Raw genomic sequence first — 16,713 nt, forward strand, 5'->3', positions numbered from 1 at the left:
TGATAAAATGTAAAAAAAAAAAAAAAACAAGTAAAAACAAAAACAATTAATTCAATTGAAAAAAGTTCCTGGATGGGAAGCGAAATATCTTCAAAGTTTGCAACAAAGTCCAGTGGATTGTAATTTTAACTTTTTTGGAATGAAATAAGCAAAACTCCTTTTAAAACCCTTTTGTTTAAAACCTTTTTTTTCAATGTTTAATACCTTTTTTTTTTCTTGTTTGCAACAATAATGGAAGAAAATTCACTCCATAGATAGAAATTACACACAAAGACGACTGAATCGGGTTGACATTTGCATTTTATTCCCATTAAGCACTACAGAGACAACAACAGGACCGTCCACATGCAGGTGGACAGTTCTGGCACAGAGATGAAGGCAGGGAGCATAATCTTTGCTCTCCTTCCGAGTTACTTTAGAATAAACAGAAACTAAAGGAGTTTTCAGGTAAATTTGGAGGAAACTTTACCCTCAGGGTGGTCCAATATATTAATGGGTTTAGGGTACAAGCTTAATACCCTAAATGGGCTGACATTTCTTATTTCTGGGACCCAAGACAGCTGACGGATTAATCCAAAAAGTTTGGTGGAAGGAAAACATTTTATGTGGATGGAGGATGAAAAGTGGTGCGACTGAACCATGAGGGGGCGCTGCTAATAAAACTATTACCTGCTTCTGAGGTTTATTGAGTTTCTTAAATCTTAGTCTCACTTTGTAATGAGTATCATGTTTTTAGTTGTTGGCTCATCTTTTTTCTAAGGTAAAATTGAGTATATAGTAATATATACTATATTATTATATAGTAGTATATATAGTATTATATAGTAATATATAGTATTCAGTAACTTATTAATTTAACTGAGGAAATGAAACATACAGCTCCTATTTCTCCCTCCTTCTATTTTTTAGTGTTGCTTTGCTCTCAGTAATTGATACTTGATTGATTGCTTACTTTCTGGGCGGGGTGGGAGATTTCATGAACCTGGGGGGGGTTGGGGACTTGACACTACGGGGGGGAGTGGGGGACTTGGGTGTGGGGGTTGGGGACTTGGATGCCGGGGTGGAGGCAGGGGTTGGGCTCTTCATGGACTGAGCTGGGGTCTGGGGCTTAGATGGGGTAGGGGTCTTGGAGGGGGCTGGGGATTTGGGCGGCGCAGGCTGGGCTGCAGGCGCGGCGGTTTTAGGGTGTCCCAGTTTGGGCTCTGGGATCGGCTCCCCGTGCCTGTAGACGCTGACGGTGATCTCCACGAACTCGCCGCCGTATTTGTTCCGGACGTTGATGCTGTACTTGCCGGAGTCGTCGGGGGTGACTTTATTGATCACCAGGCTGGCGAACTTCCCGCCATCAAATGTGACCCGGGTGTGCTCATTGCATGCCACCTCTTGCTCGTTTTTGAACCAGGTGACCTCAGGAGTCGGCTCGCCGAACACGGTGCAGGTCAGGCTCAGAGACTAGACCAGAGGGAATAGTCGATTTAAACACAGACACAGAAAAATAACTCACATGTGAATCAACTAAAAACTCTCCCCTCTAAGGAATCTATCACACTGCCTTAAGTGGTTGTGGTCAAATGTCCAGCATAGCAGCGATCCGCATCAGAGGAAATGTTTGGTTAAACTGGCTGTTAAACTACAGATTAAGTTCGTTTTTAATTTCCTCTCTGGAATTTTGTGGCTGGCTTTATTTTTAGTAGATGAAAAAATAAATATTTCTGTTGGGAAAACAAAAAGAATTTATCTGAACTGAATCCAAGTTTTTTGTCATTACTCTCAGAAACACCAGGAAGTCACAATGGAAGGTGACTAAGGTCGGTGTTTCCTGCTTTTCTCTCTTAGCTTTGCAGTCGTTAGGCTGTTACAGTGACACTTCACAGGAAAACAAGGGCCTCTCTTTACAAAAAAAAAAAAAAAAAATCAGGTTTAGGGCCGTTCTGCTGCAGAACATCTTTACCAGACGCAAAAGGAATGTCTTTGTCTTGCTGTCAGGAATAATGAAAACAAAAGTTCCTTATTGACCTTTCAAACCATTTGTTTTGCACCTGAGTCTATTGAGGAATGTTATCACATAATTTTTACGACAAATTTGCTACTGCTGAGGGTTAGATCGTGGATTTAGTGAATCCTGCTCCCCAAGGGATTTTATAAAGTCGATGAAAAAATATATTTAAATAATATATAATATATATAAAGATTTGTATTAATTATAGAATAAATATGTTTTTAAAAAGGCCTCTGAAGACTTCAACTGATCTTTTGTTTCAGAGGAGCTGCAGCAGCTTACAGCCCCGGTTATCTTGTGTCTCGTTCCAGCCTCGGCTCCTCAGGAATGCTGCTGCGGCGGTTGAGCTCTGACCCTCAGCCTTCTTACTACAGAGCTGATGTAACCGTCCCGCTAAAACAAACATGGCTCTAAAGTTGATGCAGAGACTGGAAGCTTCTCACCTTCTCTTCCATAATAGTGACCACATCAGGGAGTCCACCAACCACTCTGCCACGGTCTGAGGACAAAGCACAGATATTATTCCAGGACTCGATGACTCACATAAACCCACAGTGTGGGTTTAACAAGGCGGCGATGTTTACACAGAGAAGACAGGAATAAAGAATCTCGGAGGCCATATTTATTCTCTGCAGCTGAGGCTCGAATCTTAATTAAACTTTTCTGAATGTTTAAAAAGCTTTAATGGAGGTTTTCTATTCCTCTGAGATGAATGAAAGCTTAAAAATAATAAAATCAGGAAAAATGAGAAAACCAGGTTAACATCACATTCAAGAAATTTTAAAGGGAAATGGGCTGTTCCAACCGTTGCATTTCCGAATTGTGCCGAGTTGTGCCCTACTTTACACGTGTAAATAAAATTTATTTGATTGGTCGATTATCAAGAGGGCGGGATTGCTGTGGCGGAAGGTAGCAAGCAAGTTTGGTTGTGGCGGGTTCCTTGGAAGCATCTTGCTAACCAGTTAGCAACTTAGTGCTAGTAGGTTCCCAATAGAGACTGACATTTTTTCGGGAATCCCATGGGTCACGGGATTCCCGTGGGATTCCCGTGGGATGGGAGTCAGTATTAGTAACGATCACGGGATTGGGACGGTACAGGATTAAACATTAACGGGAGCAGACGGGAGCGGGAGCAAACCAATAGTAACTTCCGCTCTGAGTTTTTCACCCGCGCTCAAAAACAACAAGAATGGGAGTGCTGCAGGAGCGGGAGTCATTCTGAAGGGGAGCGGGATGGGAGTGGGAGTAATTTCACCAGGAGTGGGACGGGACACGATTTAGATTTTTACTCTGGCTCGGGATCGGGACAGGACACCATTTTTTTCTGTGGGAGTGGGACGGGACAGGAGTGAAAATCCACTCCCGTGTCAGTCTCTAGTTCCCAATGGGAAATTCCATTGCGACCAAGTAGCACTAAATTGGTGACTTAGAAACGACACTGTCAAGGAACGCTATGGACAGCGGAAACATGCAAGAGGAGGAGAGTTTAGTCTCCTCCGTCATACATTTTTTATTTAGAGGAGGAAAGCGGGGATAAAAAGATGTTGTGGAAGAGGACGCCAGGGCTGCAGAAGCTTGGTTTGGTGTAGAAGGCTTACAGCCGTACATGTTTGAGCCCTTGCCTCGCAACGCTGCCAGTTCTGTTAGCTGTACGCCTGCTGAAGACACAGACGTCCATCCCCGTGAACACTGGGACGGAACTCAATGGGAAAGGAATTGATTCTTATTTATTATTTCAACCGTTGCGTATATTAGCTGCGATGTATGGATCAAGATTCTATGACCAAAAAATTTGATTGACAGATGACCGTTGATATATGATTGGCCGAATTTAGGTGTACAGGCTGACGTATAACTAACTGGCCTGCATAAGATAACAAAAAAAACTACAACACAGATTTTAAGAAAGGATTTTTTTTTTTTATAGAAATTTTCTAAATTTTCGGCAATATTAAAGTAAATTTATACACATGTTTAAGCCAGAATGATTTGACCGTTAAGTATGGCTTCCCTATGACTTTAAGGACTTTCCAAAGGTAATTTCCTTGACCTCAAGGACAATGTTAGGAATATTTACCTGTTGTTACCATGACGATATCATCAGATGGCTCCCAATTTATTTTATCCTAGTCTTTAGAATAATCAGAATCTGCACAAAATGTAACATTTTGATCTGTCTTAAATAATTATTCATTGAGTCGGTTCCTGGATATCTACGTTTTATTCTTGAGTCAATTTTTTAGCTACCCTACCTACCTCTAATGTCAACATAAGATCTTACTTACTCTTCTCAGCAAATGCAGCCGCCCTAAAAACAGAAAAGAAAAACAGTTTGATGAACAAAAATGGCTCAGTGTTTAGATACACATCCACAATTTAATTTTGTCAAAACAACTTACTTAAGCCTCAGATACTCCTCATATGCATCAGTGTAAGCTGCCAAAGGAAAACAAAGACATTCATTAGAGAAGAAACGGTCCAGTCCAGTTAGAAACAATAAATCCAACCCTTTCCGGACCAGTTTAAACACCGCAGCTACAGCAAGAGCTGTCAGCATAGGATGCAGCTGTTCTCATGGACATGCATTCAGAGGAGGCACAGAAAGCTTTTGGACAGCACCATCCTGCCTGTTTCAGGAGATGCTGGAATAAGAAATGCATTTTGGAAATATATCAATTAATCAGAGGGTCTACTGCAGGTGACTGATATTAAGTCTAACTAATTACTATCATAGCCCAGTTTGAAACATGAATCCTCTGTAGCTTTTGGGATGGAGAGCTAAATCCTGTTTAATGGCAGAGCTGTTAGAATTTCTCCCACACAGCCTCCTGTCCTGGAATCAACATCTAATCAGTTTTAACATCTGTGCCAACAAGGCTTTCTTCTAAATGAGATCTTCTGTCTCCCTGTAAAAATAAAGGGTTAATAATATCAAAAATAGCTCCTGCAGGTGTGTAATTTGCAGTGGTTGGAGGACGTTACACACCTAACGCCGTAATGTATCTTCAGATCTACAAATATTTTATTATTATTATTTACATATTTATTTGCTGTTTATTTATTTGCCTTAAAATAAAAATAATAGTCTGGTATTTTTCCTGCTTTTTTCCCCACCAAAATCCTGGTATCCCTCCCTTAAAGTCCCAAAAGATTTCTAAATTGGCCCTAATGTTATAAAAGAAAACTTTTAGAAGTACATATCCAGAAAAAAAAATTGTTTAGCCATAGAAAAAAAAGGCAGAGTGTTAGGAATCCAGTTTGTGTGGGTTGTGTTTTTTTTTTGTGTCTTTCTCTTCCTCCACCACCAGATGGTGCCCTCTTCTCGTTGGTCCTCTCGCACACCTGCGGCTGGTTGGTTCATCACTGAGGACTACTTAAGGACTGTCACTATCTCAACGCCAGAGTGTTTGCCAGTTTTGGGTACTCTAGCCAAGCTGAGATTAGCTGAGTCTAACTGAGTCTTTGTTTCTCTGAGTTCTAACTGTTTTTTTTTTGTCTTTGCCTATCGGCAGGAAGCCATCCTGCAAGCTGGATGTTTTTGGCCTTCTTCCCCTGGAAGGATTGTTTGAGTCTCACACTGAGCAGGGGATTAACCTCCACAAGTTCCGTTCAAGACCTCCTGGATTCCAAGTGACAGTCTGCTAAATAGTGCCTCAGGAACCAACCAAATTAAAACCTGTCTGCTCTCCAACGAGTTCCTCCCTCTGGTTAACCCACATAAGACTGGATCCTGGGAAGAAGGTTTTCTCCACTAACGTGAGTCCTATTTGCTCTGTTTCTCCAAAGTCATCGTTCAAAGTTCCCACGGACCCTGAACTACCCTGGTCTCTCTGGTTTACTGCATTTGGGTCAGATCCCTTAAGAAAATCATGACAAAGAGAAAATGCAAATAAAAGTGAAAACTACAACCTATTTCTGAGACAGGATTGACATATTTTCCTGACTTTATTTATTAGACTAAATTGTTTAAAAATAAGTTAATAGATGGTGAGACATCAAAAATTTTTGGTCCCCCCATGTTACTCGTTTTTAAATAATCTTGAGGAATTAATAAAAATAAAAAATAACATCTTGTGATACAGCAGGTGGTGCAGCTCTGGTTATATAATGTTGTTTATCCACCATACAGCTGCACAGGCAGCCCTGGTTTCATACCTTGTCCAGAGAGGTCAAATGTCCGGGTGTGGGTTGTTACCCCATCTGAGATCTCAATGGCGTAGTGACCCTTCTCCTTATCGGATGGATCGCAAATCTGCATCCAGGCCATCTCTGCAGTGCCGCCGATCCTCATCTTCTCAGAGGATGCGATCTTACTGTCCCTGCAGTTTCACACACATCACCAGCATACACTAGCAAATGAGATATTTCTAACACAAGCTGTTCAAATGAGACGAAGAGTCTGAAACTCAACATCTTTTTATTCTGAAACACAACATTTCCCTGGAAAGAAGTAAAGAAATCCTAAACAATGAGGACCAGAACACATGAATTACACTGTTATTTCGCAGAGATTAACTGCGTGCTAAAAATCGTTTCTCTTTTTCATCAGTGAAACCTTCTCTTAACCAAAACTTTGGCCTCAACAGAGCCTAGAAAACAAAGAACTGAAAATCCTTTGTATTGATCAGAAAAGAGGAAGTAATTAGAATCTCAGGTAAGAGATCAGATATAAGGGAATAATTGGGATTAAGTAAAACAAAGTTTCAATTTGAAGAGTCAAACAATCCCAAATGTTCCTTTTTTATGATGTAAATGTTGCTTAATGCTGAGATGCATATTGAATGGGATCCCTTTGTCTCTGCCATGCTCTGTCCACAGAGAGAAAACAACTTGGCCTGATTAGCAGCACGATTATGCTATTTATTCTGCAAAAAATGATCTAAACATCAGCAAAGATGTGAGAAAATAAGTGTAGCCTACATTCCCGTTATTTTAGCTGTTAAATCTGATGATCTACATATTTTCCCCTAAAAAAAAGTTAATTAAATAAAATGCACTTTGAATTTAGATAAGGGATAAAAAATAAAATAAAAAAATATATATATATTTTTTATTTATTTATTTTTTTATCCCTTATCTAAATTCAAAGTGCATTTTATATATGTATATGTATATTAAAAACATCTCTTTCCGTTGAAAAATGTCATACCTGCTCAAATCAATGGAAAATACAAACATTTCAAGAAAAATTACATATCTTTAAATTTTTAGTGTAATATATAAATGTATTACTTGTGCTTCCAGACAGTCTTCATCTCCTCTGTGTAGTAGTTCATGTAGCACTGCAGCCTGATGCCCTCTGGAGTACACTGCAGGACCAGCTCAGAGGCTGACGCACCTAAATAAAAAAATAAAAAACAAACATCTCTTCATGAATCAGGGAAAAGATTCAAAGTTTATTTCTGCTTTAAAAATGGTTCCTGTTGCTCTGTTCATGTAGAAGTTTCTAAACAGTTGGTTTCTTGTCGGCTACTGCATATAAACTCTTCTTCAATTCTTCCAACCAAAGGCTGCACAGCAAGTAAAAATGTAAAGTAATGTATCTTGTGTTACTTTATCAAAGTCGAGCATTTAAAAGGTGCAACTTTTCACTAAGTTTGTTTTTTTAATGGAGGTGGGTTGATGTGTTTCTTTAAACAAATCAAGTTCAATTATTTGGGAATTAGCAGTAAGAATAAATAAGACTGAAGATTTTTAAGGTTTATAAAAGTTTCTATATACTCTCTTCTTATTGGTGCATTGATAGGATTTAATTCTTTTAGATACTAGAGTGGAAAAGGAGCCATATTTATATCACCACCACTTCTATAAAAACATGTTTGGTATTAATTTATGACCTGAAATCTATTAATTCTGGTTTAGAAGTGGACCAATACATCAGTGAGACAATATTTTTGGCTAATACTATAGTTTTTGTGTATTAAAATCTGACGACAACTTAAAATCACATGAAGCACATGATTGCTGTTCCCTCCATGTTTTCCATCGTTAATGTTTCCTTTAAGTTGCATAACATTTGTTATATTTGCGTCATTTTAAACATGTAAATGAGAGAAGAAAACAAAACATATGCTTCAAGAATTCCTCCAAAGATATTCGCAACACATTTTTAGAAATTCGGTAAGACTGGTATCAAAATAATTGGTATCGGACTTAAAAAATCTATACTCCAATTAGCGAAAGCTGCAAAGGATGAAGAGGTTTATTCTGTTGTTAGATTCTTTTCTATTCTAATCAGAAAATACCGACTTCGAGCATTCCACAAGCAAAGATATAAGTTGGGTTTGGAGAAAGATAATGCAAAATCTCCACATAACCTCTGTGAAGTATGGTGGAGGGCCTGTGATGCTGTGGGCCCTAGTTCTGTCTCACAGCTCTGTGAGCCACAAAAAACTGATTATTCAGCAAACACTGAATGAAACAGAGTAGAATAGAATTAAATTTTATTGTCATTACACTGTCACAAGGAAAAAGCTCAATCTCTGCATTTAACCCATCACCTTGGGGAGCAGTGGGCTGCCATTGTGCATAACCTGGTGAGCAGTGTGGGGTTAAGGGTCTTGCTCAGGGACCCAGAGTGGCAATCAGGGAGTGGGGCTTGAACTCAGTACCTCTGGAACCCAAGTGCAATGCCCTAACCACTAGGCCACCGCTGTTTCCTTTAACTTGTGTACCATTGGTCATATTTTTGTCATCTTAATTGTGTAAGTGAGAGAGAAAACCAATATTTCGGCTTCAAAAATTGCAAGGCAAAAACAAACTCAGCCGATTGGAACCTACCAGCATTGCGAGCAATTGCATTGATGATGTCATCAAACACTGAAAACCAAAGAGGGAAAAAACGTAATCAGCACATTAGGATTTCTGTTCAAGTAAAATAAATGTGACTGAGTGTTTACGTCTCGAGTACCTTGGCCTGAAATGTCATAAACAGAAGTGTCCTTTCCTTTGTCATCACTCAGCACAGCCTTATAGACTCCCTGATCCTTTCTGGAGAACTTTAAAAACAGGTTGGGTCGTTTTTAAAACCTTTTTGAAACAATTTTAACAGCAATTCCATAATTAATTACACATCAGATGAATGTTTTTACCAAAGGCAGAGGAAGAGAGACGGCTCCAGACATGACATTGGGGGGAGTCTCTGGGACAATCTCATCATCTTCTTTGTACCAGTGGAAAGTTGTGTCCTTTTTCACATTAGCCACCTAAAATCACACCAGAGAAAAAAGCTTAATCTCTACAGTCCAGTTAAGCTGGGGACAGATATGATACCTGTTTTAAAAACATGTAACCTTGCAGGTGAGCATCACTGTACAGTCCTCAGAGACAGTGAAGTGCAGATACTCAGAGAAATGTGGACCTAAAACAGAAAAAAATCATAATTTCTGGCAGATGAAAGCCAACGTATAACATGTTGATTAATCTATAATCCAGTTAGAGTTCAGGCGGAGCAACAAAAAGCTTCATTTTAAAATATATTTGGCCTTTAAATGTGCTTCTACCTTGCTTCCTAATGTGCTCTTTCCTCTGAAACTCAGCCTCCTTCAGGGCAGCCTTGAATGCTAAGAAAAACAGAAAACAAAACCAAACCCCAAATATTTCTCAGAAATGAACCATGATAATTAAATTAAGTCTAATTCTGACACAGATCCTATTTCTCCACATATGTCCATTAAAATTTATCACAGCAGCTTTGCTCAGGCACCTCATTATTTCTGAAACAGTCTTACCATCTCCCACAAGGACCAGGGAGCTCTGGGTTTTGGCCTTGCCGTCAGTGATCTGGACCGTGTATGTCCCCTCATTGGCTCGGGTGAAATGATCCACTGTCATCTGGATGACCCCTGAAGCCACATCATGGCTGATCTTTTGACCCTGAGAAATAAATTCATTAATAGGCAATTTTACACTAAACAGCCTCAAAAGTCACAATAATCCCAGTTTCTTTCTCACAGCATATCTTCCCTTATGTGTTCCAATGGTGCCTTTCAGACCTGTTTTCTACACCGTGTCCCATTACAATCAACCATCTCTCAACTCATCAACCCTTTTGAAATAACCAAAATAGAAATAGCTTGTGATATGATGAGTAAGGAAACTGGGAAAGATTTCCATTGGTTTCAAATCTTGACTAAAAAAAGATTGTAATGAATGGAGGCAGGCTGACTGGCAGAAAGCTTGTGCTTTTCACTGACAATTGAACCAGTTGGTGACAAGCAGAACCGACAGGTAGCAGCCTGGAAGAGGCAGATGAAAGCAGAACCTGCCGGTGACAGGCTGAATTGGCTGATTTGAGAGCTGAGAAGGCATGCAATGACTGAACAGAGGGGAAGGGGATAAATGTCAAAACAGCCACTTCAAATCTGTAAACATTTCTAGGTATCTAAGCTTAATTATTATAAATATAGTTTTTTTCTTTTACTTTCTGAAATTGAATTTCTTCTGCAAAAAATGTAATTTAGAAAATCCATTATTACAGTTCCAACTACACTGCAAAAACGATCTAGAAATAAGCAAAAAATTCTTAAATTAAGTGTATTCACCCTTAATTTGAGTAGGTAAATGAGATAGTTTGCCAATGGAATGAGTAATTTTACTCTTAAAATAAGATCATTAGATAATATGCACTTGAAATAAGACAATGCAATTGTGTTTTCTTATTTTAAGTGTAAATTGTCTTGTTCCATTGGCAAAATGTCTCTTTTACCTCCTCAATTCAAGAACAAATGCACTTATTTTAAGAAAAAATTACTTATCTAGATTTAGATTTTTTGCAGTGTAGGAGTGTGATTTCAACCAGGAAGAATCTTATTTTAGTGATCTTCAAATGGAACAACACAGAGGAGAGTGCTTTTAATAAATGCTAAAACAGCCTGCCATACCAGAATGCATATAAACTTGCACATTAACCGGAGTAGCAATCTTCTCCCTTACCAACTTCTTCTCCTTTGCAGCTGTAGCGCTATTGCTCTATTAAACACATTCTCCATATGTGTATTTTTTTCATCTATGCATTAAAATCTCTAGTTTAGTGGGGTGAAATAGTCACTTCCTGTTGTCTGTTGTCATGGTTACTTGTCTAAACAGTGTAATGGCTTTACATACTTGTTAAGCACGTGTTCAACTCTGAGTGGACCTACTATATGTAGCCCATATATCTGCTCTAGAACCCCTTTCATTTCTGTTACATCATAACCATTGCTGCAAACAAAAGGTGGTGGAAATGAAAACAAATGGTAAAGAAGCAAAGACACAGGCCTATAATCACACCTCTGAATGTGATGCAATGTGGACAGTGTTAGAGGTTTGCAACCAAAAGGAAATGCAGCTTACTGCTGTAGATGAGGAGGATGAGGAGGAGGATACATTTCATAGAGACTCCCAGGCTGTTTCTCAATTCACAAGAGCACAGATTCGTGTTCTCACCAAATATGTTCTTGGCAACACAGGAATATATGGACTTGGGGAGAACGGGGACACATAGTATAAATCTAGGTCAATTAGAACAGAAGGGTACTTGTGAGGTCACCACACTATCGTCAGGAGCTGCATTTCACCTCCCGTTACTAACAGTCTCTAGATAATAATAAATTCTTACTTTTTTCATTTATTGGGGAAATAATAATAAACAGAGTCAGATAAACACAAATCAAATGAACATTTTACCAAATAAAATAAAAAAAATTGCTATCAGAGCCAGCTGTACTTCACACATGGCTATGCAGAGAGAGAGCTGCTGCAGATGGGATAGCCTTGGCTGCGGTTAGCCTCGGAGGTCCGCTGGTTGCCGCGATCCTCTCAACCTCAGAATTTTTTTTTTTCTAAATACGCACTAAATCAGTAAATGGGCCGTATAGTGATGCTTAAAAGTATAATTTTCTTGCCTCAAATGATATTAAAACGTGCTTTTATAGAACAACGGCAACAGAAAAGAGAACTTTTAACTTGGTTCTCTGAGCTCTGTGATCCCTCCCTTGGAGACTGCTGATGACGCAATGCATGCTGGGACAGCTGTCAATCTTAAAAGCGGAAGAGTCTGTGCTGATGCATGCTGGGTGAAGAAGTAGAGGCGAGAACAACAGCTGGGGACTTTGTTCGTTCTCGGTCTTGTGTTCTTGTGAATTGGAACAGCACTAGGGCTGAGGCTGATGACGTTTCACGAGCAAAGTGGACATGAGAACACACAAGTACACATATTGAGCAATGGCCGCAGTCTCAGATTATTACATAGAAATCTAAGCAAACCAGAGAGAAGAGGAGGGTCATTTTTGCAGCAAAACCTTACTATGGTCATTCAAACTGAGCAACAGATACCAGAAAGCACTTCTGCACATTTGCACATTTGCATATCATCTGATTCTGGTGTATCTGAGGTGTTACTTGTGTATGGCATTATACCTCGCCACTGGTGACCTCCTTGTCATTGACGATGAACCTGTAGGAGACGGATGGAGACAGCTTGACGGCCTGCAGCCAGAAACGAACATGTCCCTTCTCCAGAATCTCATAGTTCAGGTTGTGTTTCAGCGGAACCACTGCACAGAGACAAACACAAGACAAACACTCTGACATTTGGTCACCAAGAAAAAAAGACACAACAGGTGATGCCAATGTTTACCTGGGTGCCTGATGGCATAGCTGAGTTCAAGCATCGTGTTCAGAGCTAGAGAAAGGATCCAATGACACAACCAGAACATCAGCGTCAGCAAAAAAAGAGTCTGAAATGTTCAGAAGGTTCTGAAGGTCATGACGTACCGTCCTCAGTCAGAGTGTGGCTGGAGGAAACCCCATCTGTGTCGGTGACGACCACAGAGTATCTGCCCAAATCCTCCTTATCAGGGTTGGTGAAGGTAAGTCTGGATCTGTGAGTCACACAACCATCATATCACTGTCAAGGAACTGCTCTCACTCTCATAAATATGTCCAAACTACTATATTCTTGGTCCGACCACTAAGTTTATTACATGTATGCATGCTTTTAAACAACTATTTCATCCAAAAAATGCAAACTGGAGAGGGAGCAAAGCTGAAAACCGCTGTTAGGAGTTGATCCTCCAACTTCTGCAGGGTAGCTCTTATTTGCTGGTATTCTGTCAGTTTTCTAAAGTTCTGTTTTGTTTTCGATTCCTTTCAATTTTAGAAAAAGCTAACAGAAGAAACAAACAGGTTTTGCAACACCTAATGTTGCATCAACCTTTAAAGTCTTTCACCTGGAACCCTAAGTTACTGTAAAACATTGATTTTCTCAGGAGGAATGTTCTAACTAATATGACATTTAAATTGTCAGTATATTAACGATAAACTGACAAAAGTAGAGTCAAATTTATGCAACGCGATATGACAACCCTAAAGATTAGAAATAGAATTCATAGTCTTTTCAGAACTACTTTTTGTGGTTTATGGGGGAGAAATGATAAACCAAAAAGTCTCTGCAGCCGTTTCTCTTATATCGATGAACAGAGGTTTAAATTCTTGCCAATGCTACTTAGCCCCACCTACTTCCTTCATTGTGCATTCATTCATTGTTTGGCTGTGACTCCATCCTGGAGAGAACATCAGCTGTGCTGCTGCCATCAACTCCTTTTTGCATTGATGTTTGAGCTTGGCCTGTTTTTCAGTGTGGTCGTAGCCTGATAAACCAGACTAAATGTGAGATTAAATGTGTAATTTAGTCTGGGCCCGATTATTGAGACATCAGAAGATTGTTGATAAGAACAACCCGTAGTTTTTCAAACCATGTCTGTGCCTATTGGCCAACGCTCTGACCAATGAGCGCAACTGACTGTGACGTAGTAAGCGCGACAGAAAGCTGGTGGGGGAGTGTAAACAAACAGCTTGTCAGTAAAACGGCGAATACGTTCTTGAAAATGAATGAGCGTAGAGCCTCTTCCTGCTCACAACTCAACGAAAACCCCAAGTCTAATCCTTCCAAAACTGATTCCAAATCTGAGTCAAATGAGAACTGTTCAACAGTTGTCGTCAAGTTCCTTGTTGTGCTTTCTCCAGCGTCGCCCCCTCAAAACCCCGCCCGCTTTGCATCCAAAAATTCAAAACACATCTCTGTGTTGTGATTGGCCAGCAAGTTCTAGGGCCTGGGGCATTGATCGAGGCTAGACCAGTCGCAGGTAAAAAATAATTTTGGCCGCTGGCGGTGGGGCTAGTTTACTAGACTAGTGTGGTCCTGTTTCTCTGACTGTGACTAACTGGATGTGCTCTCTTCATCCTCTGACATGAGAGCTGGCTTGGAGCTCATCTGCCTGGCTGTGTGTTTCCTGGACACATTCATTGTTTTTTGCTCCCAGCTGTTAAAGAGGTAATCTCAAAACAAATAGTTTCTCAGCTGAAAGCAGAGACCTTTCAAATAATATTTGTTCTTCCATCCACTTTGTTTTCTGAATATTTAATGATAAATACCCTGTCACTGTTTATCTACAGTACACCCTTTACAGTAGTAGATATAAAAGCCTTACTGGGATTATGGCAATAAAACTTACCAGAAATGTAATTTTTTTAAAATCTGTAATCTGTTGCAACTCATGATTTTTTGAATAATATAGGGATGGGTGGCTTTGACTTCAGGATGTACTCTGAATACTTTTGCAATTTAATAAATCTGTAATAAACATGACCAGAAAAACAAATCCAAACCTTATTTTGTCCTTATTCTGTCACTAGAATTAGTCAGAGTCCAATAGAACCTATTTATAACACAATAGGCTCCTTAAATACAGCGGCTGCATAACTTAGCGCCTTTTCATCAATAACCAGAACATTAACCATTAACGCCACTGAGACACATTTTTAATAATTGTGTAATTTCTTTAAATATGTTTATCAGCTTGCATTTTTATACTTTTTTCTCCTTGACTTGTTTTTTGAAGAGTCCGAGAAACAGACTCTCCATGTAGTTTAGGTTTGCATGGAGGAAGCAGGTTGCTTACCAAAAGTTCTGGTTACTTTAAAGGCACACTATGCAACATTTTTCAGTTAATTCATGTGTTCCATAACGTTATGGATGATTAAATGAGTCATTTCAGGTTGAACAAAGGTATTCTCGGCCGCCCTGGTGGTCTGTGGGGGAAATACTGCACTTGCAATTGCAGGAGCACCGACCCGCACCCACAGGCTCAGAAGTCAGAAGTCTCATGAGAGTCAGTCTTGCTTTACGGCGAGAACTGCTACACCCCCCATTTAAAAGCATGCTCGTTGCTAGCACAGTGGCAATCTTTGTGCAGTAATGCTACGTTCACATCGGACGCAGCAAAAGCGGCAAAATCGCATCTGCTGCTTCATTTTTGCTGCTTGTACCAATTAGTTCTGACGCGCGGCTGAAGCAGCTTTGCTGCTCTGGCTGCGCGGTGCAAAAGTGTGTCTGAGGCGCGTTGGGCGGAGCTTCACTAACCTTTCTCTGCCTCGCAGCTATATTTGCTGTGATCAGTGGGAATAAAGTAGTTTTAATATGTGTTTAAGTGAGAAAATACACCTGAAAACGTAATCAGTGCAGTCAGTTCATTCAGATTATTATCCTGCCTTCAATATTTTTTCTGTCGGAGCCGCTCAGACCCCCACATACCAGGGATGCGCCGACAGTATGGATCCCTTCATCAGCAGCAGTTCACCGCAGCAGCTGGTAGGTGTTTTTCATCTAAATAATCCAAACTGCATATTCTGCCGGCAGATTTCTGCATTTTAAGTTAATTTAGGCGTCAATAAACTGTTTAAGAGGAGTGATCATCAGCGCTGTGTCTCTCTCCCTGCGTTAAACGCGCCCGACGCGCTGCTTCAGCTGCTCAGACGTGCTGCGCCTGCTGCTCAAAACGCGCCGCTGGACCTTTTGCTGCGCCTTGACGCGCGTCAACCATTGACTTTGCATGTAAACTCGCTGCTTCTGTCGCGCCAGCTACGTCCAGTGTGAACGCAGCATTAGTCATTCGCTGCTAAGCTCAAAACAACCGCGCCTGGCTTGACGGAGAAACCAGGAGAACAGCTGAGCATCTTTACAACAGTGCACTTTTACTTTCGCCCTCTGGGGGGAGCCTCGCTGGAAAATCAACACCGGTTGCAAAGTGTACCTTTAAGTATTGAGCGAGCTGCACATGTTTTAAAGCCCCCCAGCTGGAAGACAGCAGGCTTACTTACATTCTGCCCTTGGTTGTGACGTTGACCCTGGGGCAATCACCGATGGCTTTGTAGTTCTTTGACCACACAAACTTGGAGGTTTCACAGATCTCACAGGCCTCAAATGACAGGAAAACATCTCCAGTCTCCTCGTCCACACCGGCTACTATCTCTGTTGTTCCTGTCAATGCAAATAAACATGTTAACAGTTTTTTTTTCACATTTATCAATTTTTCCTTTGTTATTTATTTTCTAAATATTTGATTTTGTCTTACAAAGTCAATGCTGTGGTATAAAAAGGACATTATTTTAAAATAATTCATTTACTGTTGACTAGATCCTAGATATGACTACAAAAACTTAACAGTGAACGGAAAAGATCTAAAGATCTGCAAACCAAAAAAAACAAAACAAATCTTCTGCACCAGATTTCCCAGATGCGTCAAGTGGGAGATAATGATGATGCAGAGCAGAGAAACAGCAGCAACAGAGAAGAAGGAATTTAAATGAACTGTTTGTGCCGCTACCATTAAAAAGAGAAGAGGTCATGAAAGGTGAACCAAAGCGCCCCAAAGCGAACCATTTAAAAGAGAAAT

General features: G+C 40.1%; 1 protein-coding gene across 2 annotated transcripts in view; it reads right to left on the reverse strand.

The window, feature by feature from the left end:
* Positions 1-282: 282 nt before the first annotated feature.
* Positions 283-16,713, reverse strand: part of LOC119785457 (myomesin-2-like) — a 56,776-nt gene continuing 40,345 nt past the window's right edge. For both annotated transcript variants that reach the window (XM_038288147.1, XM_038288146.1), the window contains 16 exons: positions 16,139-16,298; positions 12,755-12,861; positions 12,618-12,662; positions 12,398-12,534; positions 9,730-9,874; positions 9,502-9,561; positions 9,292-9,359; positions 9,091-9,204; positions 8,910-8,997; positions 8,780-8,818; positions 7,232-7,337; positions 6,155-6,318; positions 4,399-4,435; positions 4,285-4,307; positions 2,443-2,498; positions 283-1,452 (listed from right to left, as the gene is read on the reverse strand). In XM_038288147.1, coding sequence (XP_038144075.1) covers positions 949-1,452; positions 2,443-2,498; positions 4,285-4,307; positions 4,399-4,435; positions 6,155-6,318; positions 7,232-7,337; positions 8,780-8,818; positions 8,910-8,997; positions 9,091-9,204; positions 9,292-9,359; positions 9,502-9,561; positions 9,730-9,874; positions 12,398-12,534; positions 12,618-12,662; positions 12,755-12,861; positions 16,139-16,298 — 1,853 coding nt within the window. In that variant the 3' untranslated portion in view covers positions 283-948. The remainder of the gene's footprint in view (positions 1,453-2,442; positions 2,499-4,284; positions 4,308-4,398; positions 4,436-6,154; positions 6,319-7,231; positions 7,338-8,779; positions 8,819-8,909; positions 8,998-9,090; positions 9,205-9,291; positions 9,360-9,501; positions 9,562-9,729; positions 9,875-12,397; positions 12,535-12,617; positions 12,663-12,754; positions 12,862-16,138; positions 16,299-16,713) is intronic.

The sequence above is a fragment of the Cyprinodon tularosa genome, unplaced genomic scaffold (genome assembly GCF_016077235.1).
Source record: "Cyprinodon tularosa strain WSP-4 unplaced genomic scaffold, ASM1607723v1 ctg25, whole genome shotgun sequence".
Classification (NCBI taxonomy): domain Eukaryota; kingdom Metazoa; phylum Chordata; class Actinopteri; order Cyprinodontiformes; family Cyprinodontidae; genus Cyprinodon; species Cyprinodon tularosa.